General features: G+C 41.1%; 1 protein-coding gene across 1 annotated transcript; it reads right to left on the reverse strand.

The window, feature by feature from the left end:
• Positions 1-4,045: 4,045 nt before the first annotated feature.
• Positions 4,046-7,719, reverse strand: LOC148044312 (vitelline membrane outer layer protein 1-like). The gene is made up of 3 exons (XM_087722082.1): positions 7,534-7,719; positions 7,158-7,252; positions 4,046-4,343 (listed from the first exon to the last, which is right to left on the reverse strand). The coding sequence occupies exons 1-3, from the start codon at positions 7,714-7,716 to the stop codon at positions 4,046-4,048; spliced, it is 576 nt and encodes a 191-aa protein (XP_087578208.1). The 5' UTR covers positions 7,717-7,719.
• Between the last annotated feature and the right edge of the window lie 8,918 nt (positions 7,720-16,637).

Genomic DNA, 16,637 nt, shown 5'->3' on the forward strand with positions numbered 1-16,637 from the left:
CTGCTGCTGCCTCTGCTCCTTCAGACATCATTCAGACCAAACAGGAACTGTGCAAAGTGAAGTATTGATAGGGGGTGAGAAGTGACTTTTCTGTCACGTTCCGGCATACACATTGCATACAAACAGAGATTCAGTTTGTTTGGTGAAAAACCTTTATCTCTATCTAAGAAACTACATGATAACCAGCACTAAATGACAATAATGCAAAGGTAATCAAATCCAAGTCAGTTCTAACCAAGTTAACACTATCACCCATATATATATACCATTATCCCACCCAGCTCCACCCACAACTCCACCCAGATGACACCCACCCACCATCACCAATCACCATGACCCACACCCTCAGCCACACCCCCACTAAGTGTCATCATAGCCTCTTTCGTGGTTAACCGCATCTGAGCAAAAGAGTTACATCAGAGTAGGCAGTTGCACCCGAGTAGAAGAGCCACATGCAGCTACAGCCACATGCAGCTACAGGCTCAATCGACATCAGCAAGGCAACATCAATGTGGCAGTGTTAGTGGCATGTAAGCATGGCCGAGCAGGCATGGTGATGGACAGGTTCCCCCTGGATGGCAGCCTGAGGGCTGACAGATATAAGACACCTCTGATTCTGATGACTTTCTGAGCAGGATTAGAAGATTAGTTAGAGGAAGCCACTAAAAAAAGGAATGCCATCACATTTATAAAGGTGCAATTTATAATATATTTTAAGGTGATAACCTGGAATAATTCTTACACCTTACGCTGCTTAAAAAATACTAACAATTTGACAATATAACATACATGCCTACTAGAACATTACTTTCTAAGAAGAAAATGCTCTTTTAGCTCATCTTCAATATCTTATTAAAAACTCAAAATATTTTTAGCATTAATTTTCTCTGTTTCTTAACCAATCCTGACCCAGTTATAGTATATTTTCTCTAATATTTATTTGTTCTCTGTAGTAAAATGCAAAGTACAAAACCAAATAAACCCTAATAAATACATACATATTACTGTGGCCTAAACCTGGCTTATTGAAAGAAGGAAATGACTTTGAAGATACAACATAATTTCATTTGCATGCAAGCAAGCATGGTATGGTATTACAGTTTGATGCTGTGACTTGAATCAAAATGATGAGAGGGAAGACAGTGCTTGAGGTTTCTGCTACTTATGCCTCTCCAATCTGGACTGTTTGAAGAGGTCACACCTGGGGAAACGGTTACCATGTACTACCACATTACACACAAACACACCCTTTATTATCAAGTTAATGTTTAACTATACCGTATTTTTCAGTGTATAAGATGCACCTTTTTCCCTCAAAAAAGAGGTTGAAAATCTGGGTTTGTCTTATACACTCAATACAGCATTTTTTTTTCCTCCCAAAACCTCACCCCCTTCACCAAAATGGCCATGCGTAGCTTTTAGGAGGCTTTCAGAGAGCTCCTGGGGGCTGGGAAGGGTAGAAATGAGCAAAAAACGGACCATTTTTTTGCTCGATTTTCCCTCCCCCAGTCCCCAGGAGCACTCTATAAGCCTCCTAAAGGCTATCCATGCCCTCTTTTTGACAAAAAATGGGTCCATTTTTGTGAAAAATTGGTCATTTTTTGCTTATTCCCTCCCCCCCCCCAGGAGCACTCTACAAGCTTCCTAAGGGCTATTCATGCTTTTTATAAAGAAATGGGCCCTTTTCTGCAAAAAACGGGCCATTTTTGGGAGGTCTGCAGAGTGCAAAAATGTTTTTTTTTTAATAAATGTTTTTTTAATTTTAATTTGAAACAAGTACAACATCTTTCTTTCCATCTGTAGAAAATGTATCAATCGATTACAAATCAACTTTGGTACATCTCCTCCACAGTCAACAAACATAACTCATATTAACTCAAGCATTTTGACTCAAATATTCATACATATCGTTATATATCCATTTTCATTTGACTGTAATTATTATTTAAAAATATTAATAAAAGTAATAATCTTAAACAGTACATGCCCACTCCAGTGGGAAAAGAAAAAAGCAAAAAGGAAAAGCAAAAAAAAAGAAAGAAAGAAAGAAAGAAAGAAAGAAAGAAAGAAAGAAAGAAAGAAAGAAAGAAAGAAAAGACAAAAACGACAAAGGACAAGGCAGGGGGAAAAAAACAAAAAAAAACAAAAAAACACAGGTATTTATTATAAAAAAGAAAAAGTATATCAGCTGGTTACAACATGCTTTGGTGCATCTCTTCCATTAACTCATATTAATTCAAATATCTTAACTCAAATGTTTACCATATTAACATCATTATACCTCCAGTTTTAGTTAACTCTAGTTATTTAAACATCATCCTTAACTATGCCAAAAAATTAATCCATAACACATGCTGACATTTCATTTACTTGCTTGTAAAATCCTCTATTAACATCAAATCCTCATATCCTATTTTAGCTGAACAGCCATAATATTTAATTATATCATATATCATAACATTTTCCCAGTATTAATTAACATTTGGTTGTATATATTTTATTTAGTTTTTTAATAGTGATAATTATTGTAATTGATACTCTTTATGTATAATCCAAAAAATGTTTTCTCATATCCAATTGTTATTTATCATATCAACTCCACATTATATACATTACTATCAATATCAATTATTATTCAGCTATGTCTGTTACAAAAAAGAGTAATTAGATTTAGCTAATTTTCAATTGTATTCTTCAGTCTATCAGCCAACTCCACATTATATACATTACTATCAATATCAATTATTATTCAGCTATATCTATTACAAATAAAAGTAATCAGATTTAGCTAATTTTAAGTTGTATTCTTCCATCTGTCAGCCTATGTCTCTCCAGTAGCAAAATCTTCTCAATCCAATTGCCATTCGTTGAATAAATTTACCAAATGTTTTTATAAGCAAGTCCAAACAGAGATATCTTCGCACCTTTTTGCTCTGAATGTCACTGATGAAATAATAATGTTGTCCCAGGCTTGTAAAACTTTTCAAATTGACTTTAATTCTCAAGGGTGGAGTTTTCATTTCTCCTGCACTCTGTCTCTTAAAATGAATCTTCTTTATAGCTCCCCCCTTTCCAGCATGGCATTCCTTTCTTCCTCTGAGATAGACCAGATGCCATTTCTCACATTTTCCATTTGTATTTCAGGAACATTCAAACATTCAGTGATCTCACCTTTTCCTTCATATTTTGAAGTCATGTAATCCAATTTTTTTTCCAATTTTTGAAATGAATCAAACAGCTTTCGACATGCGGAAAGAAGAATCTGGAGTGTGCCCTTAGGAAAATATTCCGACGCCATGATGTATCGTAGTTAGAATTTGCAAATAAAAACACGCTGGGAACTGTGCGTTCTTATCTGATCTTAAACACAGCCAAGCAATAAAAGTGTCAGATCGTAAAGGGCTAATTAGTAGAAGGTTAGCTTTACAACCACTTAGAAAGAGTCAAGGGGGGGGGAATGTCGAAGAATTCCTTAAAGCGTTTAAGAAATAAAGTAACCACCGGCCATAAATCCATTAAAAAAAAAATACCAATTCGCCGCTAAGTTCTTCTATTCTTTGGTTTCGATTAGCTTAAATTTTTAGTGCGGACCATCTCTCTTTGAATAATAAAATCAGCTTACCAGATGACATCACTTCTACCATTCTTAGGGGCAACCTGCAGTTTCAGTTAGCATACAGCTAATCCAAAAAGGAATTGGCAAGAGGGGTTAATACCCCCCCCCGAGAGACTGTGAGGAACGTCTGTGAGGTCACTGGGTCTCCCCTCACCTTTCACTGTCATCTCCGGGACAGCTAGGGTCCAAAAACCCGTCCAAAAATCCTTCGGAATAGAGGAATTTCAGGAATAGCCTGAAACTCCATCTTCTCACTGCTAGGCCCCGCCTTCTTCCTCAAATAATGTTTTTTTTTTAAATTTGCCTCTTCAAAAGGTTGGTGCGTCTTATATTCCGGTGCATGTTCTACTCTGAAAAATATGGTAATTAACAGTCTTTGAGAGTGCATAGCAGAAGTATATTTATAGGTGAGGAAACATGTATCAACCATTAACAGCAGAAAAACATCACATCATTGAGTCCTGTGTCATCACCTATTATTCCCTGTTTATCCTGCACCCGTGTTCTCATCCCACATATACCATTTAACGGGCACCTCTCACTCCATGGGCCAAATTTACCCCGTGTATGGCCACTGCCCATTATGGTCATATTGCTATGACTGCACTTGAACCAGATGTTGTTAGCTGCTGAATTATCAAGATGTTTTCGAAGTCCTTCCACTCTCAGAGAAAAAGAAACCAGATAGCCACCAATGCAGATTTTTTTTGGAGTCCAGGTTCCCCACCTGTCAAAAAGAACAAAGCATCTTTTAGTGTCTTAAAGACTTACCATCAATCCAAGAGATTCAGGCATAGTGGCTAAAATTTTGGGCTAGGAATCAAGTTAAAGTCTAGTTTTTGCTATCATTACACAATTCTGGGTGAATTTGATAGTCAGCCTAATTCTTTGGTGCTATTGTAGAAAAAGGTGGAGTAAAGGGGTCTTTTGACAGCTGGGCATAAAATGGGATAAATAATTCTTCCCTTGACTGCTTTTCTGAGGCTTCTCCTAATCTGTGTCATGTTTAGAATCATTGATTGATTAATTGAAGAAGTGAGTCATTATTCAGCTAGCAAATCCCCTATGGAAATTCAGTGCCTCGGTTTCTAATTGGAAGTCTGAGTTCTATCTCAGCTTCCCTTATGCAATAAAGAAAGTTGAATCAACATCTCATATGTCAATGCTGCCCTAATCCTGATTTGAAGCATTTGATTGCTGAGTTCATTTGCAATGAACCAAATTAAATAATCTGATAAAGAGGTAAAAGGTATATAAATAAAACAAAACTTCAAACTTCAAACTATTGCAAATGATACACAGTTACTGTCGACCAGGAATCTGCAGAAAGCACAGAAGGTGTGTACATGGAGAGGCATCCATTATCCCTACAAACTTCTTAAACTGTGGAAAGTCAGCAGGTGAATACACAATGTCCTGAGACACCCAAGAACCTCCAGTGTCCTTAGGAAACCACCCCAAAGTACAAAAACTAGCTAATTTTGCTCTATTTTATCTGTGGCGTACCAAGCTAATTGTCTATTGAGGGCCAGCCTTTCTGGGTGACATGTTTATGTCTTGTGTACCAGCTTTTCTGGGTGGGTTACTTATGTAGTAAAAAGTACAGAAACCAGGAATTAGTGTTACTCGGGCAGTGATGGGTTGCAGATGGTACGCCCTGGTACGGATGTACCAGAGCCTGCCCGGAGCACCGGATACCATTCCAGTACGGTGCTCCGGATGGCCCACTCACCCGCCCAAGCTCCTTACCGGTTTTTTAAGTCTTCGGCACTTCTGCACATGCGCATGGCACGTACAGCACCTGCGCGATGCTCTGCTGAGCAGCAGGAGCATAGCGGAGGCTCATGGAGGCCCTAAGATGCATGTGTGCGCTATGCATGTGTGCACACACACTGTACACGTCTATGCGGATGCCGCTGGGCCTGTTCCAACTATACCAGGTGGAATCGGATTCAGAACCCACCACTGTACTTGGGACTTCCTTAAGCTTAAAGGCAACCTATGGTCTCTATATTTTCCAAACCATACCTCAGAACCAGCATAATATTTTCATCATTCTTTAATACACCAACAAAAACATTCCGTAGTATGGGGACCGAATAGCCTGGAATTTGATTTCGAAGAGCTATGCCCAGGTTTCAAGTCAGTAGTGGGTTCCAGATCCCGTCACAACTGGTACGCTGTGATGGGGCTGGGTGTCTTTGATGGACATGCACTCCACGCACACATGGATGTGCCACCACCCAGCAACACTCAGCTGCTCAGCGTAGGTCACTCAGGTGCTGCACGCTTTGTGTGCATGTGCAATTGGCCTGATGTCCTCAAAAAGTGGTAAGGAATGTGGGCAGGCGGGTGGGCCAAACAGCCCACCGTTCCAGTATGGTGGCTGCTGCTCCCAGCTACCACCAGTATGCCCATACCGAGCCATACTGGAAGAACCCACCACTGATTCAAGCTTATGACATTAATAGCAACCACACTCCTGTTCTTCATTAACATCCCTTGCACATGTAAGCACAGCACTGCAGTCTTGGTCTTCTGAATGTACAGAAGAAAGGAATTGCAGTGTTAATGTGCTTCAGAGAAACAGATATGAGCAATGGTTAGAGTTATTGAGTATGTTTTGTTTACAAAAGAGAAAATTATGGGGCAACGTGACAGCTGCCCTCAAGTATCTGAAAAGCTGAAATGCAGAAAAGGGGGAAGGTTTGTGGGGTTTGTTCTTCAAGAGGATACAAGGAACAATGAGTTTAAATTATGAATATTTTCCTAATTGGAAGGAAACAGGAATGGGCCACTTTGCTTGAAAGTTTGAAGACTTTTTCAATGAAGGGTTTTAAACAGATATTGGCTATCCAGGGAAATGAATGAGATGCCCTGGAAGAACCTTCTCGGTTTTTAGATAGTCAGGCTACTCTTGAATAAGGCTTAGGTTCCAAGGTCCACTTGTCAACGCTGGGAGAGAACTTGAGTTGTTCCTAAGCTATGAAAAGAGCTTAGGAACACCTTTGCTACTTTCAGGAAAGGTCTGCATTTCCATTCAATCAAGGCTCTTCAGTTGGAGTTAATCCATTTATAAGTAGTATAAAGGCTCTTAATCAACTTTTAGTTGCTTGTTATTAGCAGCTCAAGCATCCATAAGGTATACAAGAAAGCTAACTAATGCAAGGGTTTTATTTGATTTTACCTTTTACCTCTGGACATTGAAAAGAGAATGTCAGAATTGGAAGGGACCTTGGAGGTCTTCTAGTTACAAGGAAGGCAAATAGATTCATGAACTGCACAGTGGGAGAAATATGTGGGAAACTCAAGTCTACAAGGGGTCATGTTGGAGTAAATGCACGCTAGGGAAGAACAGCCTAAATGAGATATCCTTACTATGGCCCACAAACTATTAGTTACACCACTGCACAACTCAGGAATACAAAAATCTCTCATCCATGTCTCATCATCAGCAACTCATTCAGAAACTCATCAGCAACTCATCCTCTCCGTCTTCATGACAAGGAAATAAAATACGATACGAAAATCAATTACTCACGGTCCAACTTTAGACTCGAGTATTGTGCCATCGTTGCAGTACAAGCGGATTCCATTCAAAGCTGTATTGTCACCTACCGTTTGCTCATATTCCACCTAAGAAAATATGACCTTGGTAAAGTTCTAGATCAGCCTTTCTCCCCTTGCTGTCCTTCAGATTTCAATTCTCAGAAATATTGGTCAATGCATTGGATCAAGGTTAGATCTGCCACACAATATTCCACTCCAAACTCAATACATTTCTTTAATTGTACAATCGGAAGTGTAAAGCATCAACACAATTACTTCTTGATTGCCTTTCTTGAAAGATAAGCTTGAAGAACTAAGTTCAAGAGAATATTTAGTAGTGAAGGAACATCAGAAAAGTAAACTTTTACCTTCAGGGAGAAGCCCTTAGCAAGGCCATAATCGCAAAACTCGCTCGGTCCCCAATCACCCCATCCACCCCCATTCGGCACACTGATCAGGGAAGAATACTGTAGACTTTGAGGTCGAGATTCTATATTCCACAGGAAGCAGGAGATAGTCAAGAGAAGAGCAGTGCTGGCAGAGAGATCCATGGAAACCAGTCTCCTTGAAACAGAAAAGTCTTCAGAAATTGTAGCATCCTAGAAACCGGAAATCACTCAAATCACTATCTGCAATACCACCCTCATGAAATCATGCTTTTCCATTCTTTTGTTTTATGGCTTTTCATCTCCCTTAATTCCAGGGATTTGATCTTGCAGTTTTCTTGGTAAGATTTTACAAACAGTTTATCACTGCCTCTATCGGCCTAGAGCTGAGATAGAGGAACCAACCCAGTTGGCTTTGTACCTAAGACATGACTAGAGAACCAGTCAGTCCCCAGCCTGATGTCTTAACCAAACCTCCACAATTAGCAGCTTAAGAGGATTTCTGTGTTATAGCAAGACACCAGAAAGTGAGGTTAACAATAAACTCAAATGCATAATTTTCTTAATCTCACAGAAATTTTCATTCCTGTAAAATCAGTCTGAGTTGCTGAGCTGATACTGAGAAAGCTATGCTGAGAAACAATTCGTATTATTTCCTTCATTTGTACAATTTTATGAGCCAAAATGCATTCCATCCTTTCTATTTATCACCTTCTATTTATCACCAGAGTCCTGCTTTTGGACTCTGTGAAAATGCCTAGAAATTCTGGAAGATCAGTTTACATTCTGACACATGGGGTTGTATTGGGTTGTCTTGCCTTCAAGGCCATTACTTTGTACATAGGCGAGATTGTCAATCCAGCCACTTTGCAAGTGCGCCCGTTAAACATAAAAGTAACCAAAAGGTGTAATTAGACAGATGATCCAACTTTGATATTTGACTTTTAGATACATACAGAATCTTTGAAATGATAGATGAAAGCAGGCTGAAGGAGGGAATATATATTTGGGCATACCGGGGGTTGTAACACTAAATGCATACCTATTTCCCTGGCTCAGCTGATAAAGGAGGAGAACCTTGTGGCTTAGTGGTTAACACAACTGCTTAATATATGTAATACAGCACAGGTTCAAATCCCAGTAACGGTATGGCTAGATGATGAGAGCTAAATAGCTTGAAATAGATCTATACTAGTCTCCCTTTATTTATCAGCACAAATGCAACACAAATGTAAAATAATGGCTCTCTGTCGTGATGGTCTCTTGTGACAAGCCAATAGACAGAGAAAGGAAGCAGTCTGCTTCCTCCCGTATTTGGGCATACCAGGGGTTGTAAAACTAAATACATACATACATACATACATACATACATACATACATACATACATACATATATATATATATATATATATATGATATGTAACATATAACAAAATAAAGCATTAATACTAAGCAGCACAATAAATAAAAGCAAAAAAAAATAGTCAATATATAACCACTGGATGATTTTGAGACAGTCCCTCTCATCTCAAGATTCCTGCCAAGACTGTTGGGGAAAAGAGGAAATGAGCTCCTGAATGCATGGAGTGAAAATAAATAAGTAAGTAATTTGCCTGGTCCCTTTCATTGAGGAAATCCTGCTTTTGGACTCTGTGAAAATGCCTAGAAATTCTGGAAGATCAGTTTACATTCTGACACATGGGGTTGTATTGGGTTGTCTTGCCTTCAAGGCCATTACTTTGTACATAGGCGAGATTGTCAATCCAGCCACTTTGCAAGTGCGCCCGTTAAACGTTTTGAACATTCAAAATTGGCACACACATCAAAAGACGCACGCGCATTAAGGCACACCTTAATGTTTTTTTCCTCCTTTCTTACTCGGTAGCTTTTCTATTTTTCACACTCTATAGATTTTTCTTTGCTCTAATTTCTCAGTCTCTCCCTCCTCCTCAAATGTGAAAGGCATTTCTCACTTTTATGTTCACACTAATACTTAGAACAGGAAAAAGGTATCCATATTCCACTAAACCACCCATATTTCTACTCTTCCAAACAACTAGATGTATGTAATGCTGACTTAATCTCCCTGGTCTCCTTTGACTGCTCTCTACAGCTATACTTACTGTCTTCCTGCAGTTAATTTTCCTACTGCAAGAATTGGAAAGATTTTAAATGGAACAAGTGTTTGTAGGTGGGACAGAAGTAGGGGCAGGGACATGAAACCTGACCACCGTCTATATCCTTCACTTAGATGGAGCCAGGACATTAAAAAACCTGCTTGTCATTGTTCTCTGAAAATAAGTTCTAGTTTATTTGCATTTTGCTCTAGTCCACTGAATTCTTAGCCAATGCTTAATTTAATTGTGTTTATTAAAGATGCTGAACTATAAAAACTATAAAAACAAGCCTTTCAGTAGCCATGGGCCACACTTAACATCAGGACAGGAGTTGACAAACCCCATATTGGGCATGGTAGTTGTGATAATGATGATGAAGAAGAAGAAGAAGAGGAAGAGGAGGAGGAGGAAGAAGAAGAGGAGGAGGAGGAGGAGGAGGAGGAGGAGGAGGAGGAGGAAGAAGAAGAAGAAGAAGAAGAAGAAGAAGAAGAAGAAGAAGAAGAAGAAGAAGAAGAAGAAGAAGAAGAAGAAGAAGAAGAAGAAGAAGAAGAACCATTTGTGAAAGAGAACCTACAGATTTTTTTTTAAGTGTGGTCTATTCTAGATGTTTATTGTTTGGTATATTGTTAGAATTCTGACTATGAAATTAATAGTCTGAATTCTAACAATATACCAAACAATATATCAACAATCATTAAATTGTGCATAATGTGATCACACAAAGAGATTTCTTGAAAATGGAAGGAAGTTAAGATGCTATTTTTTAATAATTACAGTCAGAAGAGACTTGGGAATGATGAATTACTTACTTCTGCAATAAGCCATAGTTTGTGCAGCACAACAGAGGTTTACATATTACTAACTCAAACAAACCATATTATGGGTTACCATTATGTAGCTTTTCAGCCATTAGAAAAAATAGACCGCTTTCTTTTTACTACATTGAGTAAAACACACAATATTTTCTATGTGGTATTGAGGGAAGACAACGTTATTAATCCTGTGTCCATGCTGATCCCATCATTGCGTGGTCATTCCAAGAACAGTTGCAGGGATGCAGCAAACCCAACAACTGTGACTGTGTGAAATGGTTTTTGGGGTGTTTTTTTGCTAAAAAGATTTTTTTTAAAGATTTTTTTAAAGTATGTAAAATGCCCGGGAAAATTTCCACATTTTCAAAACTACAAACTCTTTAGCCCATTAAGTTCTTCAAAATGTACCCATTTTTATTTAATACTTTATTATATTTATCTCATATAGTCTTGCCACCATTCAATTCAACAATTTGCATATCAATATGTCTATGTGGGTCTTTTTCTGCAGAAGAGTTAACCAAGAAATTCTACTGACTCTATATTTATTGTCTTTAAGTTTTGAAATGGATTATTTAGTTCAGGGGTCGGCAACTCTAAACACTCAAGGAGCCACACAGTCCTAAACGGAAGCCCCCTGTCCAATTCTGGAGTCAATCGGAAGTCCGGTTCCACCATCATAGAGTCTCCTCCTAGGGCAGCATCCTTTTTCCTCTACCTGTCCTAACCGAAAGCCCTATCAATGGTGGAGCCAACTGGTGACACGGAACCATGGAAGAGGGATGAACAAGCCACATGCGGCTCTAGAACTGTGGGTTGCTGATCCATGATTTAGGTGGATTTAGAACAAATGCTAAATGTAAGTGCTCAAAATATGGTTTTTAAACTGATTGCTGAAACTAATTGCTGAAATGATTTCTGAAAATTAACTGTCAGAACAAATTGCTGAACTATATCACGGCGAAATAATAATGTCACGGAAACTTTTTCTAATCAGTTGTAGTCAATCTGCCCTATACAGTGTAACTTATGACCTGAAGAGAACATGTCCTAATATCTTGTTCCAAGAATCATTATGTTTGGATTGCATCAACTGGCTGGCCCCGCCCAGCCCTCCCAGCCCAGGAGTCCCCACATGATCTGTTTTGACTGCAGGTAAGAGCAGGGCACATGCAGAGCCTTGGGGAGGGCAAAAAACGGGCCAACTGGAAGTTCAGGAAGACTAGAAACGGGCCCATTTCCTGCTTCCAGAGAGCCTCTGGAGTCTGGGGAGGCTGTTTTCGCCCTCCCAGAGGCTCAAGGAAAGCCTAACCCTAACCCTAAACGTACTGTGGTACAGAAGGCCAACTAGTCCATGCCCATCATGGCCACGCCCACCCAGCAACCCAGCAGAAAACCTCTTGCTAAAATTTTTGAAGCCCACCCCTGATTAAGAGCCTTTATACTAATAAATGGATTAACTCCCAGTGAAGAGTCTTGATTGAATGGAAATACAGACCTTTCCTGAAAGCAGCAAAGGGGCTGAAGAGTATTTTAATAGTTTCAGAACAACTCAAGAGATAGTTCTCTCCCAGTGATCACAAATGGACCTTGGAACCTAAGCCTTATTCAACAGTAGCCTGACTATCTAAAAACTGAGAAGGTTCTTCCAGGGCATCTCATTCATTTCCCTGGATATTCAATATCTGTTTAAAACCCTTCATTGAAAAAGTCTACAAACTTTCAAGCAAAGTGGCCCATTCCTGTTTCCTTCCAATTAGGAAAATCTTCATAATTTAAACTCATTGTTCCTTGTATCCTCTTGAAGAACGAACCCCACAAACCTTCCCCCTTTTCTGCATTTCAGCCTTTCAGATACTTGAGGGCAACTATTGCCCCATAATTTTCTGTTTTGTAGGCGGAACATACTTCCTCATATGCTTAGTCCTTTCCAACACTTCCTCATATCTCTTTCTCTGAAGTCACTTAACATATGAATTGCTTTTTTCTGTACATTCAGTTCATCAATGTTCTTCCAAAGGGCCCAGAACTGAATGTAATATTCTTGGAGTGGCCGGACCACTCCAAAGCAGGGTTGGGTTGCAGTGACGTGCAGTGAGGTTTATGGCTGGTGAGGCACTGACGTCATTACGTCTTGACTGCATGAGTTGGGCTCTGTGGCTGTCACTTATTCTGCTGCCACTGAGTCACAGGAAGAACGAGCGCCCTCTACTATGAGGCAGGAGAACTTTGTGCCTCACTTAGTCTGACTTTTTTTGGCTTTTAAGCCCCTACTTAACTCTGCTCATACTGAGCAATTATAAAATGCCTAAAAAGTCAGACTAGGTGAGGCACACAGTTCTCCTGCCTCACCTAAACAGTTAAGCAGAGTCGTCCATGGTGAGGTAGCAGCTAGCTCAACCTCACCTCAGCCTAAGCCGAGGTGGCACAGTGGTTAGGGTGCAGTACTGAAAGCCACTACAGCTGACTGATATTTGCAGTTCAGCGGTTCTAATCTCACCGACTCAAGGTTGACTCAGTCTTCCATCCTTCCGAGATGGGTGAAATGAGGACCCAGACTGTGGGGGCAATATGCTGACTCTGTAAACCAGTTAGAGACGACTGAAAACCCTATGAAGAGGTATATAAATCTAACTGCTATTGCTAAGAGGTTGAACTCACTGCAGCCTCACTGCAAGCTCTCGCCTTCCTAGTTGAATGGTAAATGTGAAAATTCTGCAATTTTGATACCAAATAATGTAAAACTGGTGAAGTTAAATGGGAAATAACTTTATGGTATAGATCACTAGATAAATACAAGCATTTAATTTATTTTTTCCTTTTATGTTTTTTTTTCTTTTCATGATGAGAGGTGAGGCTGTGCCTCACTTGCCTCACCTGACTGCACATCAAGTTCGGTTCCACCATCATAGAGTCTTCTCCTAGGGCAGCATCATTTTTCCTCTACCTGTCCTAACCGAAAGCCCTGTCAATGTTGGAGCCAACTGGCAACATAGAACCACAGGAGAGGGATGAACAAGCCACATGTGACTCTAGCGGGTTGCTGGCCCATGATTTAGGTGGATCTAGAACAAATGTTGAAGCTAAGTGCTCAAAATATGCTTTTTAAACTGATTGCTGAAACTAATTGTTGAAATTATTTCTGAAAATTAACTGTCAGAACAAATTGCTGAACTATATCACGGCGAAATAATAATGTCACGGAAACTTTTTCTAATCAGTTGTAGTCAATCTGCCCTATACAGTGTAACTTATGACCTGAAGAGAACATGTCCGAATGTCTTGTTCCAAAAATCATTGTTTTTGGATTGCATCAACTGGCTGTTTTGGATGTAGGTAAATGCAGAGTGCATAGAGAGACTTAGGGAAGGCAAAAAACAGGCCAACCAGAGGTTTGGGAAGGTCAGAAAATTAATCCACCCTTGAATTGACAAGCCCCATATTGAGCATGGTAGTTGTGACAAAGAAGAAGAAGAAGAAGAAGAAGAAGAAGAAGAAGAAGAAGAAGAAGAAGAAGAAGAAGAAGAAGAAGAAGAAGAAGAAGAAGAAGAAGAAGAAGTAGTAGTAGTAGTAGTAGTAGTAGTAGTAGTAGTAGTAGTTGTTGTTGTTGTTGTTGTTGTTGTTTCAGGACAACACATTCTTTAGTTATTTACATTTAGGGATTTTAGTTATTTATCCCAAACTGGGTTTGTGTCAATTTGTAAGCAACCAAGAGCCTGATTAGGTTGCAATGATGTACAAATGAAATCAATAAATACGTAAACATAAAAATTCAGAGCCAATGAAAGGCATGTTTCAAGTTTCAAGTTTATTAGAATTTGTATGCTGCCCACTCCCAGAGGACTCTGGGCAGCTCACAACAGACAAGAAACATTTAAATTTAAAAATAGAAATAAAAATAAAAAATACAATATTAAAATTCACATCACTCATTCCATCTAAGTGGGGCTGGATATCAATCAACAGCCCCAGGCCTGCCGGAACAGCCAGGTCTTGATGAGCCAAGGTGGCGCAGTGGTTAAATGCAGCACTGCAGGCTACTGCTAGATCAGCAGGTCAGCGGTTCAAATCTCACCGGCTCAGGGTTGACTCAGCCTTCCATCCTTCCGAGGTGGGTAAAATGAGGACCCAGATTGTTGGGGGCAATATGCTGACTCTCTGTAAACCGCTTAGAGAGGCCTGAAAGGCCTATGAAGCGGTATATAAGTCTACTGCTATTTACGGAAGGCCAGGAGAGTGGTAAGGGTCCGGATCTCTGCAGGTAGATCATTCCACAGGACCGGCGCAGCAACAGAGAAGGCCCTCCCCCGGGGAGTCGCCAGCCGGCATTGTCCGATTGACATCCGGAGGAGGCCCAACCTGTGCGATCTTGTTGGTCGTTGGGAGGTAAGTGGCAGGAGGCGGTCTCTCAGGTAGCCAGGTCCTAAACCATGAAGGGCTTTAAAAGTAACGACTAGCACCTTGAAGCGCATCCGGAGACCAATAGGAAGCTAGTGTAGCTCGCAGAGGATAGGTGTAATATGGGTGTATCTAGATACATATCGCTCGCGCAGCTGCATTCTGGACCAGCTTCGGACGCTCTTCAGGGGCAGCCCCATGTAGAGCGTGTTACAGTAATCCAGTCTTGAGGTGACGAGGACATGAGTGACTATTCGAAGTGCCTCCTGGTCAAGATAGGGCCACAACTGGTGCACCAGGCGAACCTGGGCAAAAGCGCCCCTGGTCACAGTCGACAGATGGTGCTCTAACGTCAGCTGTGGATCCAGGAGGACACCCAAATTGCGGGCCCTCTCTGAGGGGTGTATAATATCACCCCCCAGGCTAAGAGGTGGAATGTCTGGACTAAACTTGGGAGGCAGCATCAATAGCCACTCGGTCTTGTCTGGATTGAGTGCAAACTTGTTTGCTCTCAACCAGATACTGACAGCCTCCAGGCACTGGCACGTCACTTCCACTGCCTTGCTGAGTTGGCACGGGGCGGACAGATACAATTGAGTATCGTCCGCATATTGGTGATATTTAATCCCATGCCGCCGGATGATCTCACCCTGCGGCTTCATGTAGATGTTAAATGGGAGGGAGGACAGGACTGAACCCTGTGGCACCCCATAATTGAGGGGCCTAGGGGTCGACCTCTGTCCTCCAACCAACACCGACTGCGACCTGTCCGAGAGGTAGGAGGAGAACCACCTTAAAACGGTGCCTCGCACTCCCACCTCCCGTAACCATCGCAGAAGGATACCATGGTCGATGGTATCAAAGGCTGCTGAGAGGTCAAGGAGCACTAGGATAGAGGAATGTCCTCTATCCCTGGCCCACCAGAGATCATCGATCAGCGTGACCAAAGCAGTTTCTGTGCTGTAACCAGGCCTGAAACCTGACTGAAAGGGATCCAGATAATCTGCTTCATCCAAGGACCGCCGGAGTTGAAAGGCCACCACCTTCTCAACAACCTTCCCTACGAACATGAGGTTGTTGAGAAGGTGGTGGCCTTCTCAAAAATGGCTGGATCCAGGGATGGTTTCTTGAGGAGGGGTCTCACCACCGCATCCTTTAGAGGATGTGGGAAGGATCCCTCCAGAAGAGAGGTGTTAACAATCCTCTGGAGCCAGCCACGTGTCGAGACCAGCCAGGAGGGACACGGGTCCAGTAAACAGGTGGAGGCACTCACCGCTCCCATGGCTTTGTCCACTTCCTCAGGAGCGACAAGTTGAAACTCGCTCCATAAAATCTAATCAGGACCTTCCCCCAGCGCCTTGACTGGTACCGTCCAAGTGGAGTCCAGGTCCATCCGGATCCGAGCGATTTTATCTGACAGAAACTGAACGAACTCCTCAGCTCTACCCTGTAAGGGTTCATCCGCATCCCTCCCTTTCAAGAGGGAGTGGGCTATCCTAAACAGGGCGGCTGGGCGAGATTCTGCGGATGCGATAAGAGCGGGAAAATGTGCACATTTTGCCACCTGTATCGCCACTAGATAAGTCCACATTTTCTTTCTCTCCAATCTGAGCCCATTTAAAGACATGCATGGTGTGGAGGGGGAATTACCTTGTACTGCCACATTTTACACAAACAGATACTCTCTCCTCAAGTTAATATTGGACTATAATTAGTCTTTGGAAATGTATAGCAAAAGCGTATTTCTAGGGGACAAAAT

The sequence above is a fragment of the Thamnophis sirtalis genome, unplaced genomic scaffold (genome assembly GCF_051295495.1).
Source record: "Thamnophis sirtalis isolate CommonGarterSnake01/CBP01778 unplaced genomic scaffold, rThaSir2_p1.2 scaffold_8, whole genome shotgun sequence".
Classification (NCBI taxonomy): domain Eukaryota; kingdom Metazoa; phylum Chordata; class Lepidosauria; order Squamata; family Natricidae; genus Thamnophis; species Thamnophis sirtalis.

What these genes read in the sequence shown, in the direction of transcription:
- LOC148044312 (XM_087722082.1), bottom strand. Translation starts at nt 7,716, where the DNA reads ATGGATCTCTCTGCCAGCACTGCTCTTCTCTTGACTATCTCCTGCTTC. An exon ending in CTAAGGGCTTCTCCCTGAAG is followed by an intron (nt 7,253 to 7,533) that starts GTAAAAGTTTAC and finishes ATATTTTCTTAG; the next exon opens with GTGGAATATGAGCAAACGGT. An exon ending in CTCGAGTCTAAAGTTGGACC is followed by an intron (nt 4,344 to 7,157) that starts GTGAGTAATTGA and finishes TCTTTTTGACAG; the next exon opens with GTGGGGAACCTGGACTCCAA.